General features: G+C 48.3%; 1 protein-coding gene and 1 long non-coding RNA gene across 2 annotated transcripts in view; one reads left to right on the top strand and one right to left on the bottom strand.

Annotated features, from left to right (window-relative positions):
• Positions 1 to 24,195, bottom strand: part of LOC307224469 — a 251,115-nt gene that overhangs the window by 92,222 nt on the left and 134,698 nt on the right. The window lies entirely within an intron of this gene.
• CCT7 (chaperonin containing TCP1 subunit 7) lies at positions 125 to 20,049 on the top strand. The gene is made up of 12 exons (XM_079990932.1): positions 125 to 256; positions 3,765 to 3,918; positions 5,718 to 5,824; positions 6,222 to 6,347; positions 8,029 to 8,081; positions 10,732 to 10,903; positions 11,941 to 12,105; positions 13,437 to 13,625; positions 15,086 to 15,183; positions 15,399 to 15,531; positions 18,301 to 18,507; positions 19,356 to 20,049. The coding sequence occupies exons 1-12, from the start codon at positions 251 to 253 to the stop codon at positions 19,578 to 19,580; spliced, it is 1,635 nt and encodes a 544-aa protein (XP_079847058.1). The 5' UTR covers positions 125 to 250; the 3' UTR covers positions 19,581 to 20,049.

Here is a 24,195-nt window from a genome sequence, read left to right on the forward strand (position 1 = left end):
CCCGCGTTTTCAAATCCGTCCCCACGAGCGGTTTTCACCCAATAAACAAATCCTTCCATATACACCCGGAAGTCTTCCAACCTGCACGCAAGAGAGCGTCTTGGTTTTTCCTACCTCTACGAAGCCTTCAACCAACAGCCTTTCCCACCCCATTAAAACCCCGCCCATTGGCCGCAGCGCGCAGGCGAAGCTTCTGGACGGGCGCGGTGCATTGTGGGGAGGGACCGTTAGCAACAGGGCTGCCGCCAAGATGATGGTGAGTGAATGAATCGACGCTTGTCGGGTGGGGGAGCCGCGCTTATCCGCCGCCATCCGCCGCCAGGACGGCTCCGCTCCCCTCAGCGGCGGTTCCCCGGCCCTCAGGAAAGCCTGGCCTGCGAGGACGGGGCGGTATTGGCGGGGCCCGGGGCAGCTGAGCGGCCGGAGCTGCCCGGGGGCGAGCCTGCGAAGCCGCGGCCTCCTCGTCGCTTGTGAGGCCAGGCCGGGCTTTCTCCCGCGGCCGGGGTCTGTGGGAAGCCTCTGGGACTACTAGTCCCGTCAGGCTGCTCGGGAGCCGGCTCCTCTGAAGCGGAGGCCGTAGTCCGCGCGGGGCGTTCTGGGAGTTGTAGTCCCGCGTGTCGCATGGCGCTGTCCCGCTTTGCCGGCCCTTAGGAGTTGCTTTGTATGAGCCAGGGCCGGATTGAGCTTTGATGCGGCCCTAAGGAGCTCCTGAAGGTAATGGGGACCTTTCTATGTCCAGCTGTCCTTTGTCAACAACAAATTGTCGCTGTTTTTTGTGTTGCATATATGCTATATTATAATAATCAGAAAAAGAAGAAGATAGAAGAAGTCTCTTTATTATTAGTTATTTATTATTAAAAGAAGAAGAAGTCTCTTTATTATTATTTATTAAATCTGCATAGCCGCCCTTCATCCATACGTCTCAGGGCAATTCACAACATCAAAACACAAGGAATAATAATAATAATAATAATAATAATGTATTATTTATACCCCGCCCATCTGGCTGGGTTTCCCCAGCCACTCTGGGCGGCTTTCAACAAAGTATTAAAATACAGTGGTGTGTTAAACATTAAAAGCTTCCCTAAACAGGGCTGCCTTCAGATGTCTTCTAAAAGTCAGATAGTTGTTTATTTCCTTGACATCTGATGGGAGGGTGCCACCACCGAGAAGGCCCTCTGCCTGGTTCCCTGTAGCTTCACTTCTTGCAGGGTGGGAACCGCCAGAAGGCCCTCGGCGCTGGACCTCAGTGTCCGGGCAGAACGATGGGGGTGGAGACGCTCCTTCAGGTATACTGGACCGAGGCTGTTTAGGGCTTTAAAGGTCAGCACCAACACTTTGAATGGTGCTCGGAAACGTACTGGGAGCCAGTGTAGATCTTTTAAGATCGGTGTTACATAGTCTCAGTGGCCGCTCCCAGTCACCAGTCTAGCTGCCGCATTCTGGATAAGTTGCAGTTTCCAGGTCACCTTCAAAGGTAGCCCCACGTAGAGTGCATTGCAGTAGTCCAAGCGGGAGATAACCAGAGCATGCACCACTCTCGCGAGACAGTCTGCGGGCAGGGAGGGTCTCATCCTGCGTACCAGATGGAGCTGGTAAACCGCTGCCCTGGACATAGAATGGACCTGCGACTCCATGGACAGCTGTGAGTCCAGAATGATTCCCAGGCTGCGCACCTGGTCCTTCAGGGGCACAGTTACCCCATTCAGGACCAGGGAGTTCCCCACACCCACCCGCCCCCTGTCCCCCAAGAACAGTACTTCTGCCTTGTCAGGATTCAAGCTCAATCTGTTAGGCGCAATAATTTATGGACCTATTAGGTTAAAGCCTCAGCGCCTAGGGCTTGCCGATCAAAAGGTCGGAGGTTCGAATCCCTGCGGCGGGGTGCGCTCCCGCTGCTCGGTCCCAGCGCCTGCCAACCTAGCAGTTCGAAAGCACCTCCGGGTGCAAGTAGATAAATAGGGACCGCTTACCAGCGGGAAGGTAAACGGCGTTTTCGTGTGCGGCTCTGGCTCTGGCTCTGGCCAGAGCAGCGATGTCACGCTGGCCACGTGACCCGGAAGTGTCTCCGGACAGCGCTGGCCCCTGGCCTCTTAAGTGAGATGGGCGCACAACCCCAGAGTCTGTCAAGACTGGCCCGTACGGGCAGGGGTACCTTTACCTTTACCTTAGGTATCTAAAGCCATTTACACATAACAAAATAAGTATATTATCAAATATTGTTGAACTGAAATACAATTTTTATATTTTGGAAATGTACATCCAGTTCTTTTTTCCTTTACATTTTTTGGGGCCCCCCAAGAGAGTGGGGCCCTAAGCTATAGCTTGTTTAGCTTATACATAAATCTGGCACTAGTATGAGTGGGCAGGTGCCGGCTTGGTGGCCCCCACTACCTCCTGTGGGAGAGAGTTCCATAGCTGAAATCTGCGCTGCATGAATAATAACATTTTAGGGGGTTGGGCTAGATGACCAACGTGGTCCCCTCCAGTGTTAGAAACTGAGATATGAAAGCTAGGAGCTAAATGGCACCTTAGACCTAGGTTGTGGGCGCAACAACTGAATGTCTAGGCACACTTTTTGAATAACAAGAATGCAAAGTTGAAGATGAGTGAACTGCAGCTAAAATATTATGCTCTAGTCCCTCCCCTGCCCACCCTCTTGATATTCTTCAGAGGGTCTCTTCTCCAGTCTTCAGAGAGTAGCTGCGAGTGAGGAGGCAGAAAAAGGTCCTACTTTCCTTCCACTCTGCAGTTTTAATCTGAAATCATGCGCCCAGAGCTCAGAAACTGCTTGCGCTAATGAAATTCCCTGTTGCAAAATGCGCCAAGAACAATGGGAGTTTTGAACACTGGTCCCTTCCAACTCATGGATTCTGTGAGTCTATGAATCCTGCCAGCAGGGTTCTCACAGGTATCTGGTCAGCCGCTGTGAGAAGAGAATGCTGGACTTCTTACATTAGGGGACTGGAGGTTCCCCAACACTGGCTTGGTTAGCTTAAGCTGTATGGCAGAGACAATGTCCTCTTCTGCTTCTGTAATGGGCAGAAAGGGCCCTGCTTTCCTTTGTCGCAGCTGCCCCATAAATCTTGCATGCTGGGCGGTGCCTTCTCTGCAGTCCTTGTAGTTGCATGGTGCCTTTACCGTGGCTTGCTCCCAGGTTCATGCACATAGGATTGCAGGTCCATGTCATCAAGAGAGAATGATGGTGATTATATTTGTATACAGTATTGCCTTTTCCCCAGACCAGAATTCAAGAACTTACCGTAAATCTGTAAGCTGCCTTGCAGGATTTACATGTAACATAGAAAACATAATCATTAAAAAGTAATTAAATACTAATAGAATTTTAAAAGTGTATAAAGAGAATTGATTAAAATATAAATAACAACAACAACATGACGCTGTTTCCAACCCAAACTCTGAGGTGGTGCAGAGTGCACCTGCGGCGTTAAATAGTGCCTATGAATGTTCTGTCGCATCATGCCAGCTTGGCCAGCAACTTGCGGTGGGCTTGTAGGTTCTTGGCGCCTTGTGGATCCCAACAAATGCATTCCTGAAGCATTTAAGGATGGAATCTGCTCTCCAATTCAGCTGTTTCCAGCTTTAGTGTTTCTGCATCTGTGTATAGGAAGTCTGGCTAACAATGCTGATTTTTCTAGTGAAAATAATTGTGTTGTGCTGTTCGGCGCTGCCTTTTCTATGACAAAAAAGCTTTTGTCACTGTCCTGGAGGGTCTTTTGTCTGACAGTTTGTTTTACTTGCAGCCCACACCTGTTATCTTACTGAAGGAAGGCACAGACACTTCCCAGGGGGTCCCTCAGCTTGTGAGTAACATCAATGCCTGCCAAGTCATCGCAGAGGCCGTCCGGACCACTCTCGGCCCTCGAGGCATGGACAAGCTCATTGTTGATGACAGAGGTGAGCCTGCTGCCATCTGTGAACCTGAGTTGCTCTGCCTCTGGTGTCTCTGTATGGCAACCTTTCTCTAGTTACTCTCTAGCCATCTTAAATCAGTCAGTGGCACCGGTCTTTGGGGAGGTTTTGTCCTACAAAGAAATGGCAGGTGACGTTGAAGGGAGGGGGATGAGCAACTGTCCATGGATCGCTGTCCATTTTGAAGACAGAAGAACCCCCCGCCCCCATGCCATTGTTCACCTGAGCCTGGAATACTGGACAAGGATAGCTATGTGAACGAGTAACCCTTTATATCAAGGTGTTTTGGAAATTTCCTATACAGTGGTACCTTGGGTTACAGACGCTTCAGGTTACAGACTCTGCTAACCCAGAAATAGTACCTCGGGTTAAGAACTTTGCTTCAGGATGAGAACAGAAATTGTGCTCTGGCGGCATGGCGGCCCCATTAGCTAAAGTAGTACCTCAGGTTAAGAACAGTTTCAGGTTAAGAACAGACCTCCGGAACAAATTAAGTTCTTAACCCGAGGTACCACTGTACATCTTTGCTACCTAACTTTTTTGTTAATGTGAAGACCCTAAAGATACTAATTTCCTTGAATCCAGAGTGTGGCACGGTCATCTTCACGGGTGCAGTGGCACCCTTGAGGTCTTACCTGGCTCCCACAATGCCTCTGACCCTGTGCTCCTGGTCATGAAAGGGCAAGGTGACTTTATTTCTGGATCCTCTTCAGTTGCCAGTTTCTGCAGAATTTTTAGTAAGTCCAAATGTATTAGTGTGTGTAGTCCCAGGGCCTCCTCCATCTATGGGAGGCAAAGACCTATGCTAACTACCCGAGTGCCCGCTTAGAACGGAAGGATTTGTGGTGGTTCTCCTTCAGCAGCTGGGTCCCCCCCCCCTTTCATGGTTTGCTAGGGAATGAGTTGCCACATCTTCCTGGGCAGCTTGTCATGTGATTTGGTCTGGCTCCCTGTCAAGGCATAAGCTGGTAAAGTCTGTTTGAAGCTCAATGTAAAGCCATGGAGATTTGCCACTTTCTGAGCTCCAGAGAAGGGCAAGGGCTTGCACTGACACATCTAGGGGCGTCAGTTTGCTAGCAGGCCCAGTGTGGGAATGGAAGCTATGTGGTGGCTTCTCCCCTTCCTCCCACCTTGTTCTGGGTCTTGGAATTGCATGGAGTGCCTCTGAAGCTCACTGTACTGTCACAGGAAAGCCTCTCTGCCTGCTTCGGGGGACTGGATGGGTTGGAGGTTAGCACAATACAGTGGGACCTTGGGTTACAGACGCTTCAGGTTACAGACTCCGCTAACCCAGAAGTAGTACCTCGGGTTAAGAACTTTGCTTCAGGATGAGAGCAGAAATCGCGTGGTGGTGGCGCGGCGGCAGCGGGAGGCCCCATTAGCTAAAGTGGTACCTCAGGTTAAGAACAGTTTTGGGTTAAGAAAGGATCTCCAGAATGAATTAAGTTCTTAATCCAAGGTACCACTGTATTTGGATGGCTTCCATGCCAAAATGTGTGGGCTTGTGGGAGGAGACTATTGAAGAGGGAGGGCTGTTGCCTCTAGGAAACCCACAGGAAGGTTCTGAAGGTATCTGGCAGAGCACAGATCAAAACAAAGTGCCTGGACTAGGTGGGACTCTCCTTGGTCTGATCCCGTAGGGCTCATCTTTCTCTTACTAACTTCAGAATCCTGATTGACCTGCTCAGATGTTGCAGGTGCATCTAGTTGGGATGCTTAGAACAACCCCCTGCAGTGCAGGAACCAACTTTGCTCATGAACTTTGTCTCTGTTAATCTTTGCAGGCAAGGCAACCATTTCTAATGATGGCGCCACCATCCTGAAGCTTCTTGATGTGATACACCCTGCTGCAAAGACACTTGTGGACATCGCCAAGTCACAGGATGCGGAGGTGGGTGGGGGAGGTTTGATAGTTTTCAGTGGTAGGTAGATGTTGGTATTCCTGCTCATGCCTGAGCTTTACAACGTCTGAGCTTTACAACGTCTATAGCTGGGATCCAACATCTTTTCCTCTGTCACAGTGGCAAGCTGCAATTGATTTTTCCAGCGTCCCATCTTGTGGTAATCCACAGATCCACTCCTTTGAAGGGTGATGGGAGAGTTTTGTGCCAGATGTTGGATTTGTATTGCATGTGATTTCGGACGAGAGATGGCAGGACAAGGTGGATAGAATGGGGTGCAATTTACTCCATGTGAAGTTGGGGCAGTTGCCGCTGCTTTGTGAAATTCCCTCCTCAGAGATTTCTGGTTTTCAGGCATGCATCATTTTCCCTTCTCTTTTCCTGCAGGTTGGTGATGGCACCACTTCTGTTACACTTCTAGCTGCTGAATTCCTAAAGCAGATCAAGCCCTATGTGGAAGAAGGGCTGCACCCCCAGATCATCATCCGTGCCTTCCGCACTGCAACCCAGCTGGTAAGGGAATCTGCTTCACCCTGCCTTCCTTGGTGAAGCTCTTTTATACCTGGGGAGTGAAGGAACAAGAAACAATATTTACAAATGGGTTCTAGTCAGGCCTGGCTAGTGCCCTCCAGGTGTTTTTTTTAGCAGAACTCCCCCATCATGGGAGTTGGAGTTCCAAAGATCTGGAGGGCACGAGTTGGCAAAGTCTCATGCAAACAGTCCAAGCCACTGGGCATTATGCACCTCTGAGCAGAGTGTAGTAGTAGTAGTAATAATAATAATAATAATAATAATAATAATAATAATAATAATAATCAGTTTACAGCTATACCCAAATTAGAATGACCACCACCCCAACTAAACATTTTTAAAAAAATATTTTTATTAAGCAAATTTAACAAATCAGTTTATAAATCAAATATAACCTATTACATTTCCCCCTCCCTCTCCCACCCTCCAGAGACTTCCCTCAGCTCCCCTCTCTGATTTGTTCATACATATTCTCTGCATGTTGTAAAGTTGTACATATCTATGTTCTACTACTAAATTTGTGGATGTTTATTCAAAACCTGCCAAGGAGTCCAAATCCTTTTGTTGTCTTTTTAAATAGTTTATAAATAGTTCCCATTCTTCCTTGAAGTCATGGTTGTCCTCCTCACGCAGTTTATGTGTTAACTTTGCCATCTCCGCACAACTCATCAGTTTTTCTTGCCATTTTTCTTTCGTTGGGACTTCCTCATTCTTCCATCCTTGTGCTAACAAGATTCTTGCCGCTGTTGCAGCATACGTAAATAAGTTCTATGTTTTTCTTGTCCTAAAATCCCTAACAAAAATGCTTCTGGTTTGGGTTTTTTTTTACAAAAGTTGTTTTGAACATTTTTTTCAATTCATTGTATATCATCTCCCATTTTTTTTTTAACTTCTCTACATACCACATATGATACAAAGTACCTTATTTTTCTTTACATTTCCAACTTATATTTGAGCCATTCTTTACCACCCCAACTAAACATTTAACCAACCCAACAAAAACAAAATGGGAACCAAAATTAAAACCGTTTAAAACCGTGAAAAACATTTTAGCCAGTTGCCCCAACCCAAGAGTTGTTCCAGCAATGTCCCTCCGGCCTCCCAGTAACGCCCTTGCATCTCCAGAGGTGTTATAAGACTGTCATCTGCTGTGGTGCCTATCGCACCAAACACTGCTTGAGGCAGAGACTCGCACTAATCCTGTTTACGTGGAGCCTGGAATCAAGGCAGACCATTGTTCCACTTTAAGGCAGACCATTGTTCCACTTCTGTGCTTCCACCTTCTTCTTGCTTTGACAGCAAGTGATAAACAAGTCAAAATACATAACGCAAGATGGCAATAGGGCACTATGCTTGTGTCCATGTTGGTGAGGCTGACACAGAAAGGGGTTGCCGTAAATCAGGCATAGGCAAACACTGGCCCTCCAGATGTTTGGGACTACAATTCCCATCGTCCGTGACCACTGGTCCTGTTAGCTAGGGATGATGGGAATTGTAGTCCCAAACATCTGGAGGGCTGGAGTTTGCCTATGTCTGCCGTAAATGGTGAAGATTTCAGGCTGGATAATTGCACATGGTGGCTGAATCATCGCCGCACTGGCGCAGGAGTTTGGCAGGGGTTGAGAGCAAAGTCTTAATTCTGGTTCTTGCTTTGTTTTGGCAGGCAGTGAATAAGATCAGGAAGATTGCCGTTACGATCAAGAAGACCGACCAAGAGTAAGTTTCCTCCATGCCTCAATTGGAAAGGTTAAATCCACAACCTCCCTTCATTGTTGGCTCAGTTGGGTGCATATTTTTATTGACGCTCTGCACAAATGTGTGCATCTACGTGTGTGCAAGTGGTTCTTAAATGGATTGGGTGCATGCAGTGCCCCTCTGCAGTTGGGGCATTGGCAGCGTGTTTACTGCTCGCTAAATTTAAGTACCATGGATTCAGCAGTAAGCTCTGGATGGATATATTGCGAAAAAAAGCAGGAATGCAACAAAATGGAAAACAACATCGCAATCACAACATTGCATTTCTGTGCACATCTATCCCTATCACGTAGCAATAGGTAACTGGAAGCCTGGGTGCAAAATCTGCCCTCCCCCAAAGTCTTCCAGTATAGCTCCTTATCCCAGGGAATCACCCCCCCACCCACCCAATACAGTTTCAGGTTGAGAAAGGGCAGTTTACCCTTCACCCATCTCAGTGCAAACATCAACATAGGCCCTGACAGAATCCTCCCTTGTCTCTGTGTGAGATGTTCAGTCCAAGGCTCATGCCAAGTCACAGACATGACAGGAGGCAGTTGCCATCAGAAAAGGAAACTTTGGCGCTTACGTGCGAGATGGAGGGAGGAATGGGCTTAAGCAACCCATTTCCTGTGTTTTGTTTTATATGGGGCTTAGCTGATGGGTAGAGCCAGTATAGACCCCTCGCCACCTTGCTTAGTTCAGGATATGGTTGGCAGCCAGGCTCTCCGTTGATAATGTTGTCCTTTGGAAAGTCTTTTCAAAAGTTTTGCCGCCTAAAATTTGGAAATGAATGTTTGGATAGCCCTATTTGGGCTCTCTTTTTTTACATGCATTCTTAATCCCAACATGATTGATGGATGCAACTCCTGGGCAGGTGGAGGGCTGTGCAGTTTTTTTTTTAATGTATACAGGGGGGATATGTTACCTTTCCTAGAAAAAAGCAGGCTATGAAAAAATATTTGTGTAAGAAACAGCTGTTTGACAACTTCTCACCTTTTGCAAATTGCAGCAGCAAAAATTTAATGCACAGAACTTTAATGCTGGTCGACATCAGCCCTTTTTGACTGTTATCCTCCATGCAATTAGAATCATGCGGAGGGAGAGAGGTGGGTCTGGGTCCTGTCCCTCCTGCGATGCATCCAGGTGGGTGTGGGGAAGGTGTGACAACGGGGGCCTCTGTGCATGGAGGGGGCTCCGCCTGTGGTTTATCATTGCTGTTATCAATTATGTTTCTTCATCTGAGGACCACAAGGCGGTTTGCAATATCAAAACGCAAGAATACGTACCGTAGTAGCAAACAAAAACCATACCACCCCCACTGCAGTTTGAAAGGTCATAGGTGTTTTAATTAGCCAAAGGCCCGGGAGTTTAGAATTCCGATTGCACAGAGTTGTAAATCAAAGGGAAGCCTCTGCATAGGGCAAGCCTCCCCTCTTCACTCCTCGGCTCCAGTGCCCAGTCAGGAGGCACAGCTGATGGGTTGGGTTAGGCTGCTGGTTTGTTTCTGTTCTCCACCCCCCCCCCCCGCCCCCCATGATTAATGATTGCGTGGAGGACATTGCCTGAGCTGATAGATTCCAGCTAAGAAGATACATGTTTTGGTGATGCAATTACATCTTCAGGCAAATGCCAGTTAATCTTTAAATGAAGGAACTGTAATTAACAAGACTTCCATATAATTGACTTCTTTTTAAAAAAAGAAGTGTTCTTCTGTTAGGGGCATGCTGTCTTTCCCAGGCGTTCAGAAACCATGCCTGATGGAAATGTTACTTTCCTTAGTAGTAGTTGTAGTAATAATAATAATAATAATAATAATAATAATAATAATTTATTATTTGTACCCCGCCCATCTGGCTGGGTTTTCCCAGCCACTCTGGATGGCTTCCAACAGAGACCAAAAATACGCTAAAATGTCACACGTTAAAAACTTCCCTGAACTGCCTTCAGATGTCTTCTGAATGTCAGGTAGTTGTTTGTCTCTTTGACATCTGATGGGAGGGCGTTCCACAGGGTGGGTGCCACCACCAAGAAGGCTTTCTGTCTGGTTCCCTGTAGCTTTGCTTCTCGCAATGAGTGAACCAACAGAAGGCCCTCGGAGCTGGACCTCAGTGTCCGGGCAGAACGATGGGGATGGAGACGCTCCATCAGGTATACTGGACAAAGGCCGTTTAGGGCTTTAAAGGGCAACACCAACACTTTGAATTGTGCCGCCCCCAGTCACCAGTTTAGCTGCCTCATTCTGGATTAGTTGTAGTTTCTGGGTCACCTTCAAAGGTAGCCCCATGTAGAGCGCATTGCAGTAGTCCGAGCGGGAGACAACTAGAGCATGCACCACTCTGGCGAGACATTATATGATGTTCATAGTAGTTCATGAGAAGTAGCAATAAGCGGGAAAGTTGTTCTTCTGCTTGTTCCCCACACTACAGCCAGCAGCTGACCTAATGCGTAAAAACAGAGCGATCCATTTTCAATGCAGTCGTGAGAATCACTTAACTAAGTGCAGCGTTTCTTTTTTGTAGCCTAAAGAGCTCATTTTAGACTTGTGCTGTGTGTGTTGCTTCTTTAGCCTTGGGGCTGGCTATTGCTCCAGAGCAGGCAAGAAACGGCTCCATCTTTTCCTTCTCTGCAGGGAGCTGCGGAGCCTGCTGGAGAAGTGTGCAAGCACAGCCTTGAGCTCGAAGTTGATTTCCCACCAGAAAGAGTTCTTTGCTAAGATGGTGGTGGATGCCGTCATGATGCTGGACGAGTTGCTGCAGATCAAAATGATTGGGATCAAGAAGGTGCAGGGAGGAGCCCTGGAGGTAAAGCCCCTGGCCTCCTAAAGTTCCCTTTGGCTCAGAGGAATCTAGGCTGGAATTCCTTTCCAAGTCTAAAAAGGGCGGGGAACATAAGATGAGGCTGCTGGATCAGGCCGCTGGCCTGTCTTGTTCTTGCCCTGGCCAACCAGGTGTCTGAGGGAAACCCTGCAATCTGACCCTTCAAGACCGCTGTTCGGGTAGCGAGCGAACTGGGAGCTGTTGGCAAAGTCAGAGCAATTGTCTCAGTTGCCCGACTGTAGGGGCGAAGAAAGGGAGTGCAAGGAGGAAAATGAAAGAGGATAAAATCGCTTTGGGTGGTGTCCAGTGTTAGTAATAGATCATGATGGTGATGATTATACCACCCTTCATCTGTAGATCTCAGGGTGGTTCACAACATAAAAACAGAATATTAAAAACACAAAATACATAATAAAAACAAGAACAACTGCCCCACTCCCCCACCCTAGATTTCTTTAACAGGCTCATCACTGCACATCATGTGACTTTCAAAAATACTACCTTTTCCTCCTTCCAAGAAGCCAGGCTGTTGTACTTAAAAAAGAATAATGATCACAGAATTTATACACTGCTTTATTGTAAAAATCCTAAAGGTCATCTACAAAAGTTATAACTAAGATCAAGAAAAATTCACAGTCATACTTTTTAAAACATATGAAAGTTAAAATACGGAAATAGATTAAAATTGCCTCAGCTTTCTAAGCATCTAGGTAGTCTTGTCTAAACAAGAATTTTTTTTTGCAGGCACCAGATAGAGGACAGTGAAGGCCTTGCTTGCTTCATAGAGCACTCCCTTTGAAATTAATGGACAAGTCCATTGACTTTGCAGGGTCTATGGTGCAATTTAGTTGGATGCACTAAGGCCGCATTCCTGTATGCATGTAATTGAAAGTAAGCCCCATTGAACTCAGCGAGGCTTCCTCTTGAGTAAATACGAGTAAGACCTAAGTAGGAACCAACGGAGGGTTGCCTGCCTTCCGAGAGCGGGCGTGAGGAGTGAAATGACCTTGCCTTTCCTGCAGGATTCCCAACTGGTGGCAGGAGTTGCCTTCAAGAAGACCTTCTCCTACGCCGGCTTTGAGATGCAGCCCAAGAAGTATGAGTCCCCCAGGATCGCTCTGCTCAACATTGAGCTGGAGCTGAAGGCAGAGAAGGACAATGCTGAAGTCAGAGTCCACACTGTGCAGGTAAAGGCTCAGAACCACTTGGGGGGAGAAGCTGTGAAAATGTAACGTCTTGCCAAAAGAGCCGTGTGCCTCGTGGGGTAATCTTTGACTTCCATGCGGCATTTGGCCAAGTTGACAGTTGGAACCTCTTTATTTCCAAGCTTTGTCACGATATGTTACTGTGTTGGCTGCAGTGTGTAGGTTTGCTGCACGAACGCTCCCTGCACTCTTCCTGGGACTGGTTTAATTTGCGGTTTGCTCGTAAAACTGTGTCACGAATGATGCGTGTATAAAAAGTGTGTCACCGACATGAAAAGTTTGGAAAGCTCTTCTGTAAGGAGCACCTTGGTTCAAGGGACTGTGAGCACAGCAGAGGACTGCAGAATGGTTGCAGCCATCTTGGACAAAGGAAGCTGCCTTATACTGAATCAGACTATTGGCCCACCTAGTTCAGTACAGGCAGGGTTCTCTCCCAGCCCCACCTGCAGATGCCAGGGATTGAACCCGGGGCATTCTGCATGCAAAGCAGATGCTTTACCACTGAGTTTTGGCCCTTCCCATCCTTTCTCTTCTGCCCTCACCCTGACCCCATAGGGTGGCAGCTGCCCAACAAGGCAGCTTCTTGGGTGGGCAAGAGTAATGGAGAAGGGTGCTTATGTAATAGATAGATAAGATAGATATACCTTTTATTGGCATCACATACAACATCCAAAACAAGTCAATACAGAATTCCCACTTCACCAGTGGCACAAAACATTTGCTAAAAGAAAGGAGGCAGAGCAGTCTACTGTCACATCTCTTGGTCTCCAGGGAGATCAGACGTCTGCAGTGTATTTCGACCACAAAAAACCAAATAGAGATATTTAGCCACTAACTTTGTGAGCTCCTGATCATTCCCCAGTAATAGAAAATGTATGACCTCTGACTCTGGTTTCCATTTGGGGATACAGAGTTGATCTAGAAATTGCTGGCGGAGATCAGCATACAGTTTACAATTGAGAACCATATGTGTGAGGGTTTCCACCAGGTGGTCTTCACGTGGGTGCTGATGTGGGCACCCACCTTCCAGCAGCTAACTGGTGCCACCTCTGTGACAGGGAAGATCTAAAACCAATGGTTGGGGAACGCTTCTAAACGTGCACACCTTGGATGAACATTGGTGCCCCTGATCCTGTTTCCATGTCTAGATTTACTGTATTGGCAGAGTTGTCATTCTCCTAACGCCCTTTGCAGTAGACAACTATGTTGGCACTGTACCCCACCCTTGTTTTTATTTTATTTTAAGCCAAGCAGATTTCCCCCCCTCCGGCTAAAGAAACAGCAACACTTCTTGCCTAAATCTCCCTCTGCAGGATTACCAGGCCATCGTGGACGCCGAGTGGAACATCTTGTACGACAAGCTTGATAAGCTCCACAAGTCAGGGGCCAAAGTTATCCTCTCCAAGCTTCCGATTGGCGACGTGGCTACCCAGTACTTTGCTGACCGGGACATGTTCTGTGCCGGCCGAGTCCCTGAAGAAGATCTCAAGAGGACCATGATGGTGAGGTTTTCCGTTCGCTTTCCCAGGTTGTTGGCCAGGTGCTTGGGGCTGCCCTGCCTATGCAACCAGCCTGAGCAGTTGCCTTGGGCAGCAGCCCTGTTAGAGGAACTGGTGAAGCAGCACAGGAGAGAGAGAGAGAGAGAGAGAGAGAGAGAGAGAGAGAGAGAGGTGGGCCTGGATCCCTTGCAGGTCGCCAGTTGCTGAGCTCAGTTCTTGGACATTGAGCGCAGCTGCAGAGAGCAGCAAAACGCCTGCACAGTGGTACCTCTGGTTGCGAACAGGATCCGTTGCGGAGGCCCGTTCACAACCCACGTCTGCAGGGGTTGCGATTCGCCGTTTCTGCGCATGCACGTGACATCATTTTGCATGTCTGCGCATGCGTGAGCGGCGAACCCGGAAGTAACCCGCTCCGTTACTTCCGGGTCGCCACGGGATGCAACCTGAAAACGCTCAACCTGAAGCAAACGTAACATGAGGTATGACTGTGTGCGATTTTCTGTTACCGTGGAACGGAATGTCTTCCACTGCCCGTTTTTTGTGCTTGAAATTGTGAGGTAGGTGTGTGTGTGTGTGTGCGCGCGCCTCCCAACATTTCTGTTCCTTTATTGCAATTTGCAATGGCTGCTCTTGCTATCCCCTGCCATTTGTTTAGGGTTTATTGCCTTGATTAATCCTAGGACTTTGAGGGATGCTGTTTTAATATAAAGCTTGGGACCAGTTTACTTGCAGGATCACCTTACTGGTTATATACTCACTCGACCGCTTCGATCTGCAGAACTGGCGCTCTTACAGGTGCCTCGCAGTACTTGCTCTGCATTTATAAGAAATAGATCTTTTAGTGTGGCATTACCAACACTTTGGAACTCCCTGTTTAATTCTGATAAAGAACTTTGCAACACTGCCCTGTTAAAGAGGTAAAGAGTGCTTCGTTATTACCACAATGGCCCAAATATAAGCCACACTTTCCCCCCCAAATTCTGACCGTAAAAAGTTTAAAGTGCGGCTTACAAAACTTGCGACCTTACAAAAATTGGCTTTTACAATATCGCTGCTGAAACATACATATGGTAAAACGGAACATTTGCCATTTACAGGTGTGAGTGTCTGCGGAATTTTAAGGGAGTGGCTTATATTTGGGTATTGTCTTTTTTCCTCCCCCCCCCCCCGAATTTTAAAGGTGCAGCTTATTTGCGGGTGTGGCTTATATTCGGGCCAATATGGTATTTATTGAATTTATATCCTGACCTTCCTCCCAAAGCAGCCCAGGCAATTGATGTGGAATGAATAAGTCAACACAATAGGCAGACTATTGTTTCGTAGTGATATATATGAAGACGACATTCTCATAATGTGGGGTGGAGGGAGCGGAGCAGCAAACCTAGTCAACAGAGCTCTGTTTTCCCTTGTTTGATGCTAGATCAGTAGTTCTCTAAAATGGTCTCTTTCCCCATGCCCTGTAGGCCTGCGGTGGATCCATTCAGACCAGTGTAAATTCCCTGACCGATGAGGTCCTTGGGCGTTGCGACCTCTTCGAGGAGACTCAGATTGGAGGCGACAGGTAAAGGCAGCCTGGCCAGGATGGCGGAGGCATGGGACAAGCTTTGGAGTTGCCTTGCTTGCTTTTAATTTACACACATTTGGGGGGTTTCTTGAGGTGGTTGGACGTAAATATGGGTCTGAATCTGCCCTTTCCTCAGAGGGCATCTCTGCTAAGGCATGGCGCGGCTGTGATCCCCATTGACACTAAGCCATGCTTCCCCCTTTCTCTGGCAGGTACAACTTCTTCACAGGCTGCCCAAAGGCCAAGACCTGCACGATAATCCTGCGTGGAGGGGCGGAGCAGTTCATGGAGGAGACGGAGCGTTCTCTCCACGATGCCATCATGATTGTTAGGAGAGCAATCAAGGTGCGGGTTGAGCGGCTAGGCTGACTTGGGTTTCCGTAGCCCTCCTGGATGTCTTAATCAACCATAGATCATGGCCTAGCCAGAGGGGCTCCTGTAAACTGGGAGTGTCTCTTCTCTGCCTTCCCAGTTCAGATGTGCCACAGCTTAAGGTGCAGAATCACCTGCATGTCAATCATCTGACGTCATAGTGATGTGGGTTGGGGAGGTGGGAGATGGCCAAATCCAGCAGAGAACAGGATTGAACTTCCTGCATGTCAGCTGATGCACTGGGAGTTAAGTTCTGCTTGGTCACTGTGTGAGGCTGATCAAGCAGCAGTGCTACCTTTTGGACCTCACCTGGAACATCGTCCAGTTCTTGGTGCCACAGTTGTAAGAAGGGTATTGACAAGCTGGAATGTACAGTGGTGCCTCGCAAGACGAAATTAATTCGTTCCGCGAGTTGCTTCTTCTTGCGATTTTTTCGTCTTGCGGAGCGCGGATTCCCTGGGTATTAACGGCTTTAAGAAAAAGGAAGCAAACCCGCAAGACGTTTTCGTCTTGCAAAGCAAGCCCATAGGGAAATTCGTTTTGCGAAGCGCCTCGAAAAACGGAAAACCCTTTCGTCTAGCGAGTTTTTCGTCTTGCGAGGCATTCGTCTTGCGGGGCACCACTGTATGCAGAGGAGAAGATGATAAAGGAGCTGGGTACAGTGGACTCTTGGGTTATGAATGTGATCCGTTCGGGATGCACGTTCGCAACCTGCAGCGGTGTGTCTGCACACGTGCAGGTTGCGATTTGGTGCTTCTGCGCATGCACAAAGCGTGATTTAGTGCTTCTGCGCATGCTTGACCCCCAAAACACGAAAGTAACCCGTTCCGGTACTTCCGGGTTTTGGCGGGTCCCGAAAAAACCTAAAAAACACAACCTGAAGCGTCTGTAACCCGAGGTATTACTGTATGTTTAGCTTGGAATAGAAGAGACCAAGAGGAGATATGATAGCCATCTTCAAAACTCTAAAAGGCTGTCCCATGGAAGATGGAGCAAACTTGTTTTCTGCTGCTCCGGAGGTTTGGACCTGAACCAATGGATTTAAGATGCCAGAAAGGAGATTCTGACTAAACATATGGAAGACCTTTGATTGTAAGAGCTGTTGACTCTGGAATGGTCTCCCTTAGGAGGTGGTGGACTCTCCTTAGAGGGTTTTCAGCAGAGGATCAATGGCCACCTGTCAGGGGTGCTTTAGCTGAGATTTCAACATTTCAGGGGGTTGGACTAGATGATGCTTGGTTCCCTTCCAACTCTACAATTCTCTGATTCCTTGGCTGTTACAGAAAGCCTCTTCAAAATTCTGCTGCTTGCACTTAACCCATGTGTGGCATGTGGAGCCTTTGAATAGCTTGTCTTCGTGGTAGAAGGTTTTTGGGGGGAACTGGGGGTGGGTAGATACCTGGGCTTTGTATTGCCATGAGGATTGGGGTTGTAAATGGGGCAGGAGAAGGCAGGCAGGCAGGCGAGCTGCAGGGAAGCTGTTGTGTGACATGCATAGAAATCCACACACACACACAAATATACATAGCCCCTCTCATCTCTGAGCTTTGGCAAACAGCTCTTCTCACGCATCCCTACCTCAAGAGCTGGAAACACGTATCCTTGGAAACAGGACTCCAAAGGATCCTACGTGGGGGGAGCACAGAGCCCTGTGCTGGGACCCACAGGACCAGCTGTGGCATCAAAACGAGGCTCTCTGCAGATGAAAGTCTGGCCACCTGGACCTTCTTGAGAGCCATCTGCTCCTCCCAGCAGCACCTCGGTCTGTTGTTTGCTGAAGCAAGCTGGGAATGGGGGAGACATGGCCAAGCGATCAAACAGCCAAAGAGCCCTTCAATGAGAGTGGCTGCCTTCTGGCTACTGGCGTCCCCCAAAGCAGCCTCTCTGTTCATGCCTGCCACATGCCAGAGGATGCTGGAACTGCAGCCTGTTGGCCCACATCTCATCTAAGGAGAGCAGCAAAGCTGTCAGTCTGTTGCTGCGTCTTGGGCATGCTTTATGCGTGACTTCAGCACTCCCCTAAAAACGTGAAGTCCTACAGGCACAGCGTGGGAGGGAACCCTGATTTCAGCTTTCTCCCGAAGACGCTGACTGCCGCGTAAAGTGTGAATGGACTCTCCAGGACTCTTCTGCTAACAGAGTTCCCTTAACTCTGAGTCAGGTGTGCTCTTCCCATGTTCGTTTCGATGCAGCCTAACATCTGCAGTCCAGGGAGCTCCCAGAGCTCAACAAGTTCAGCTGGGATCCTGCGTCCTTTGCTAAAATAATGTACAGGGAGCCCTGGCTATACCACATAATTTTAGAACACGCTAGCAATAATGTATCTTTGTGGATTGCTAACCATGAATCTATCCCACTCTTCCTGATCTCTGCTTAGAGGCCTTCCCATGCTGAATTAGCCGTACTAAGTACAGTAAATACTCCATGTCTGCTTTTAAAGTATGCAAAACGTGAGCTAGTTTTGCATATCGTTCTCTGCATGGATTTCAGATTTCTTCAGCTTTGGATTACACGCCAGCTGTGCCTCCCTCTCCCTGCCAGCAGGCTGGTGGATAGCATTGGCTTGTGTGAACTCGACAGACGTGCCATCGCTCCTTCCAAACAGTGTCAGCCAGATCCGTGCGAGGCAAACTGCCAGTGGCGTCTATGAGAACAGCATAAATTAGACCTGTTGCGATAAGTGACATTTTTTGAGAGAGAGAAAGAGAGGTGACCTTTCCCCGCTCAATTGTGTGCTTCCAGAATGACTCTGTCGTCGCTGGTGGTGGAGCTATAGAGATGGAGATCTCCAAGTACCTTCGAGACTATTCCAGGACCATTCCAGGCAAGCAGCAACTGCTGATTGGAGCCTACGCCAAAGCCCTGGAGATCATTCCGCGGCAGCTCTGCGACAACGCCGGTTTCGATGCCACCAATATCCTCAACAAACTCCGAGCCAAGCACGCCCAGGTGAGCTACCTTAGCCAGGCTTGGAGGGGCCGTTCTGCGGCCTTTGCAGAGCAGCGGATTCCACTTCTATCACTTCCCAGCAGTGGGCAGGTTGGATACTGCTGCATCTTCATGGCAGGCTTCCTGGTGGTTCCGCTCAGGATAGATAGGAACTACGTGCTGCTCCTCTTCTCGTTGCATGCAAACACAAAAGTCAAGGTCCACAACGTTTTCTTTTTATTTACTTAATGAAATTTGCACGCTGCTTCAACTCATCAGTGGGTTACAAAGAATGTGGAATATATATATAAATTTCTACGCCAGTTTCCGAAACATGGGTCTCAATTTGTTTTTGTACTACAATTCCCACCATCCCTGCTAGCTAGGGATAGCACAATATATGTTGTATAATACATAGGCAACTCCACATTTACGCAAGGGTTACTTTCCGAAGCACCACGTGTTTTAAGTGAAACCACGTATATTGGGAACACCCTTGGAAAAGCCTGCAAACACCACATTCTCCCTCCAAACCTTGCTCAAACTCTCAGCTCTCCACCAGCCACAAAGGTTGGCGCAAGGGCTCCCAGGGTTGCCCTTACAAGGGCTCATAGGATTACGAGGTTCTGTTTTTGCACCACTTTTGGGGTTTTCTTGCTCTTTTAGGGCTGGTTTGTCCCCTTTCTGTGCCCCTCCTATCTTCACGGCGATGCACGAATGCCTTGGGAATGTGCATAAATGGGGAGTTGCCTGTACAGACATTACAAGGATGGTGCCATTGGGCTGGAGGGGGGAGCTGGGTTAGTGGGGGCAGAGTTAAGGGGCCGCCGCTTGACCGCCTCACCGGGTGTGTTCTGTCTGCCCCTCAGGGCGGCAAGTGGTACGGCGTGGATGTGAACAACGAAGACATTGCCGACAACTTTGTGGCCTGCGTGTGGGAGCCGGCGGTGGTGCGCATCAACGCCCTGACAGCAGCGTCTGAGGCCGCCTGCCTTATCGTGTCCGTGGACGAGACCATCAAGAACCCCCGCTCCACAGTGGACGCCCCTCCTCCGGGCCGTGGCAGAGGGCGAGGTCGGCCCCATAACCACTGAGGGGCAGGCGTCGCCAGCAGCGCAAGACACGGGGAACCCCTCTCTTAACAAGACCCTGCCCCAGGACCCCTTAGAACAATGCTTTCCCCATTGGCAGTCCTCAAACAGCCTTCACACTGGGGGGGGGGGGAGGGGGAGTGAGGCGCTCGCAGTATTGCTGCTCTGCTCCCAGTGGGCCTCCTCATTCCGCAGTCTATGAAACGGGAGAAAACTCTGGGAAATCCCAGACTGTGTGCCCTCCAACGTTCAGGTCCAGCCATCCTTCGTGGTTCCAGACCTTTCTCCCCTCCTGGGTTTCTCCATATCCTTCAACTTCTACTCTCAAGGGGCCCCCCTGGATCTCTGCATTGCTGGCACAGCGCTTGTCTGCTAAAGGAGCTAGGAATGTGTTGTATTTATTGGTGGGTTTTTTTTTCCTACTGGGGGTTCAAACCCAGCCATGAACACAATAAACAATTTAAAAAACCCACAGTTCATTGCCTGTCTTCTGTACCGCACTCTTTTGCCGTTACTCGAACCTTCCTTGGGGAAAACTGTTGAAAGGTGGAGCTTTTGAAATGTAATATGTGGCCCATGAGAGAAAGAGTACACACCTGGGCATTTGCTTGGTGTGACAGCTTGTTTAAAATCCTGTAGATGGAACCAAGAACGCTTCTCTGTGGCCCATGAGCACTCCAGGTTCCTGAATCATTCACCTAAAAGCAGTTAAAGTTACGACGTTTTCTTCCACCTGGTAATCTCGCAGTTGCTAGGACGGTATTCTTCAACCACCTGGGTGAACATGAAGGCTTTTAAATCCCTCCTGAAAGTTACTAACTATGGAGGAAGGTGCACCTCATTAGGCTGGGAAAATTTGTACTGCTAGGTATACAGCAGGCTCCTTTGAACTTGGGCAGGTGTCAATCTCATGATGATTGAGAAGTGGGTGGTTACACATATGGCCTTGCTGGGGGTGGGGGTTCAGAAGAGGAACAGAGTCTTCCACCTCTTAGGCCAGCCCTGCTTATTCTCTTGTGTAGGACTTCTTGTTAGTACTTAAAAATTATTTGCATCCTGCCGTCTCAAGAGACAATGGAGTGTGCTTCCAGGGATGAAGTCAAACAGCTGCATTAATCTGGGAAGGTTGCCCATTTAGAAGGAAAACTGGCTTGTGGAAGGATATCTCAAATATAAGTTATGTAATTCCTGCTTGCGTGCAATGTGTGATTAATAATGGTATCAATTGAGCCAGCTCATAACACTGAGTATATTCACCTGTACATCTGCTGACACAAGAATGAATTCCTGCAGCGCTACTCTAAATTCTGCAGCCCGCAAAACACACAAATTTAGCAGATTTCCATACTTAGCATTACCTCTGCCATTTTTACTGCTTTTTACAGTTTTGAGTTTCTGTGAGGGAAGAGGAATTGGTAGGCAATGACCCCTCCTCCTGTAGAAATCTTCAGGCTGCTCTCCCAAACTCCCATTTCAAATCTCCTGTTAGCTGCCACGATATTACCGTTTTCCATGTGCATCTTTCTGACTAGAAGCATTTGCATTCAAATAAATAAAGCAAGCGGAGTTTCTCAGGCAGCCCAGCCCCAGAGAATCTCTGCATGTTGTGCAGAATCACGACATAACACAGCTGTGTGTACATGCACATTGATTTGCATGCACATTGATTTGGGTTGCATAAAGGGTGTGTGTGTCATTTTCCAAACTTGCAATTGCTCCTCCGGATTTTTATTTTTGTCTGGCTGTGTAGGTGGAGCTGGCAAAAGAACAACTGGGATGTGGGCATGTTTATAAGCGCAGCAGGAGTGTGCCCCTAAAGAGGGGTGGTGAGGGATGAGAGAGCTATCCAGGGCTATTTCCCATCATGGCTACGCTCTTGTCCCCATAGTTGAAGGCAGCAATTCTTCTGAATGCAGGTCACTGGATCCACAGGAGGGGAGAGTTACTCTTGAACTCGGATCCTGCTTGCCAGTGTCCCACAGGCATCTATTTGGCCACTGTGAGGACAGGATGCTGGATGGAACATGGGTCGGATCCTGCAGGTCTCTTCTTACCTTGTAGGTCAAAGAGTACCAACAAGCCTCCACATTGAGGTTGAGTTTGTTTGGGTTTTTAACAACGAAGCAGTATCTACATTTTATGAAATAAAGTTGTTGTTATTTCAACTTGCGGAACTCATCATGTGAAAGGCTGGGCTGGATGAATCCCAAACCAGAATTAAGATTGCTGGAAGAAACATCATCAACCTCAGATATGCGGATGACACAACCTTGATGGCAAAAAGTGAGGAGGAATTAAAGAACCTTTTAATGAGGGTGAAAGAGGAGAGCGCCAAATATGGTCTGAAGCTCAACATCAAAAAAACAAAGATCATGGCCACTGGGCCCATCACCTCCTGGCAAATAGAAGGGGAAGAAATGGAGGCAGTGAGAGATTTTACTTTCTTGGGCTCCATGATCACTGTAGATGGTGACAGCAGTCACGAAATTAAAAGACGCCTGCTCCTTGGGAGAAAGGCAATGACAGCATCTTAAAAAGCAGAGACATCACCTTGCCAACAAAGGTCCGTATAGTTAAAGCTATGGTTTTCCCAGTAGTGATGTATGGAAGTGACAGCTGGACCATAAAGAAGGCTGATCGCCGTAGAGTTGATGCTTTTGAATTATAGTGCTGGAGGAGACTCTTGAGAGTCCCATGGACTGCAAGAAGATCAAACCTCTCCATTCTGAAAGAAATCAGCCCTGAGTGCTCACTGGAAGGACAGATCCTGAAGCTGAGGCTCCAAGACATGAGAAGAGAAGACTTCCTGGAAAAGACCCTGATGTTGGGAAAGATGGATGGCACAAGGAGAAGGGGACGACAGAGGACAAGATGGTTGGACGGTGTTCTCAAAGCTACCAGCATGAGTTTGGCCAAACTGTGGGAGGCAGTGGAAGACAGGAGTGCCTGGCGTGCTCTGGTCCATGGGGACACGAAGAGTCGGACACGACTAAACAACCAAACAACAACAAAATTGTCTTTGGAGTCACCACTCTGGGTGTCCTAAAGAGTTGTTTTTACCAATAATGTTATTGTTCCAGTCTCTGCAAGCCTCCACATTGAGGTTGAGGTTGTTTGGGTTTTTAAGAACGAAGCAGTGTATACATTTTATGAAATAAAGTTGTTATTTCAATTTTTACCTACCCTATACCTGGAGGTCCCAGGGCGGTTCACAACAAGACCACAACATATAAAATCATACCAAAAGCAGTAACCTAATAAAAACGCCCCCCCAAGCCACATTCTAAAAGGGTGTTGGATGTTGATAAGATCAACCAAATGCCTGGTTAAAAAGGAACGTTTTTGCCTGGCGCCTAAAGATGTATAATGAAGGCACAGGCAACCTCCCTGGGGAGAACATTCCACAAACAAGAGCCACTGCAGGGAAGGCCCTGATCTTGTATTGCCACCCTCTGTATCTCTCGAGGAGGAGTCACGCAAAGGAGGGCCTCAGAAGATGATCTCAGGGTCCGGGTAGGTTCATATGGAAAGAGGCGGTCCTTGAGGCATTGCGGTCCTGAGCCGTTTAAGACTTTATAGTCAAAACCAGCACTTTGAATTGGTAGCCATTGCAGTCGGACCAGGATCAGTGTAAGATCAGGGGTTGGCAACCTGCAGCCCATGGGCCGCAAGCAGCCCACGGGGGTTGTTTAACCGGCCCATGAGCTGCCCGCTCAGTGAGTCCCTGTGCGCTGTGCTAAACCGGTGGAGTGGGGACTTGCTTCCACAGCGCTGAAAATTGTGTCTGCGCAGACGTGATCTGGTCCACGGCGCAATCTCCATGGGAGTGAACCAACCCAGGCAAGATAAACATTGTCTACCCCTGGTGTAAGATACTCAACCCGTTTTGCCCTGGTGAATTCTGCACGAGCAGAAGTTTCCGAACAGTCTTCAGACACAGCCCTACGTATAACGCAAAGCACGCTTTTCTGTATTCTGCAGGAACTCGCTGTTTTGACAGCCGGACAGAATGCCTTTCCCCTGAAAACCTGCCTTAGGTCTTGAGCTGGTATGAGGTGTTCTTTTCCCTCTGTTCCTCGTTTTTTTTGTTTTTTTATTATTCAGGAAGCAAATTGCCTGTGCTAATTGTCAATTTGTACCGAATCATTTCCAGCTTCTTTCCCCGGTTCCTTTGAAGGCCTGGCTTATTTAGCAGGTCATTAAAATTGCGCATTCCGGCTAATGAAGCTCCATTTAGATTCTGCTCTTGCGGCTTGTCGTCCTCGGCTCCTGGGAGTGGGCGTGATTGCGCGTGAAACTCCTGCAGGGGCGCAGGAGATGAACAATTGCGGCGCCGCGAGAAGAGGTCCCTCCTGCTAGGATGCAAAGCGGCAGGTGCTCTCGGGGGCCCCCCTACCTGTCCTCCATAAAAACCCTGCCCAGATTTTGCTCCCTGAAGTGATGATACTTAAAAACAACAACACAAAATTGCTAGTACACAGAATAACTTGAGTTTTGCCTCGGTACCGGTAGACCTGAAGGAGCGTCTCCACCCCCATCGTTCTGCCCGGACACTGAGGTCCAGCTCCGAGGGTCTTCTGGCGGTTCCCTTGCTGTGAGAAGTGAGGTTGCAGGGAAC

The sequence above is a fragment of the Podarcis cretensis genome (assembly GCF_951804945.1).
Source record: "Podarcis cretensis genome assembly, chromosome: 9".
NCBI lineage: Eukaryota > Metazoa > Chordata > Lepidosauria > Squamata > Lacertidae > Podarcis > Podarcis cretensis.

Excerpts from the sequence above, each read along its gene's own strand:
- CCT7 (XM_079990932.1), top strand. Across the intron at positions 3,919-5,717 it reads GCTCATTGTTGATGACAGAG|GCAAGGCAACCATTTCTAAT; the intron begins GTGAGCCTGCTG and ends TAATCTTTGCAG. Across the intron at positions 6,348-8,028 it reads TCCGCACTGCAACCCAGCTG|GCAGTGAATAAGATCAGGAA; the intron begins GTAAGGGAATCT and ends TTGTTTTGGCAG.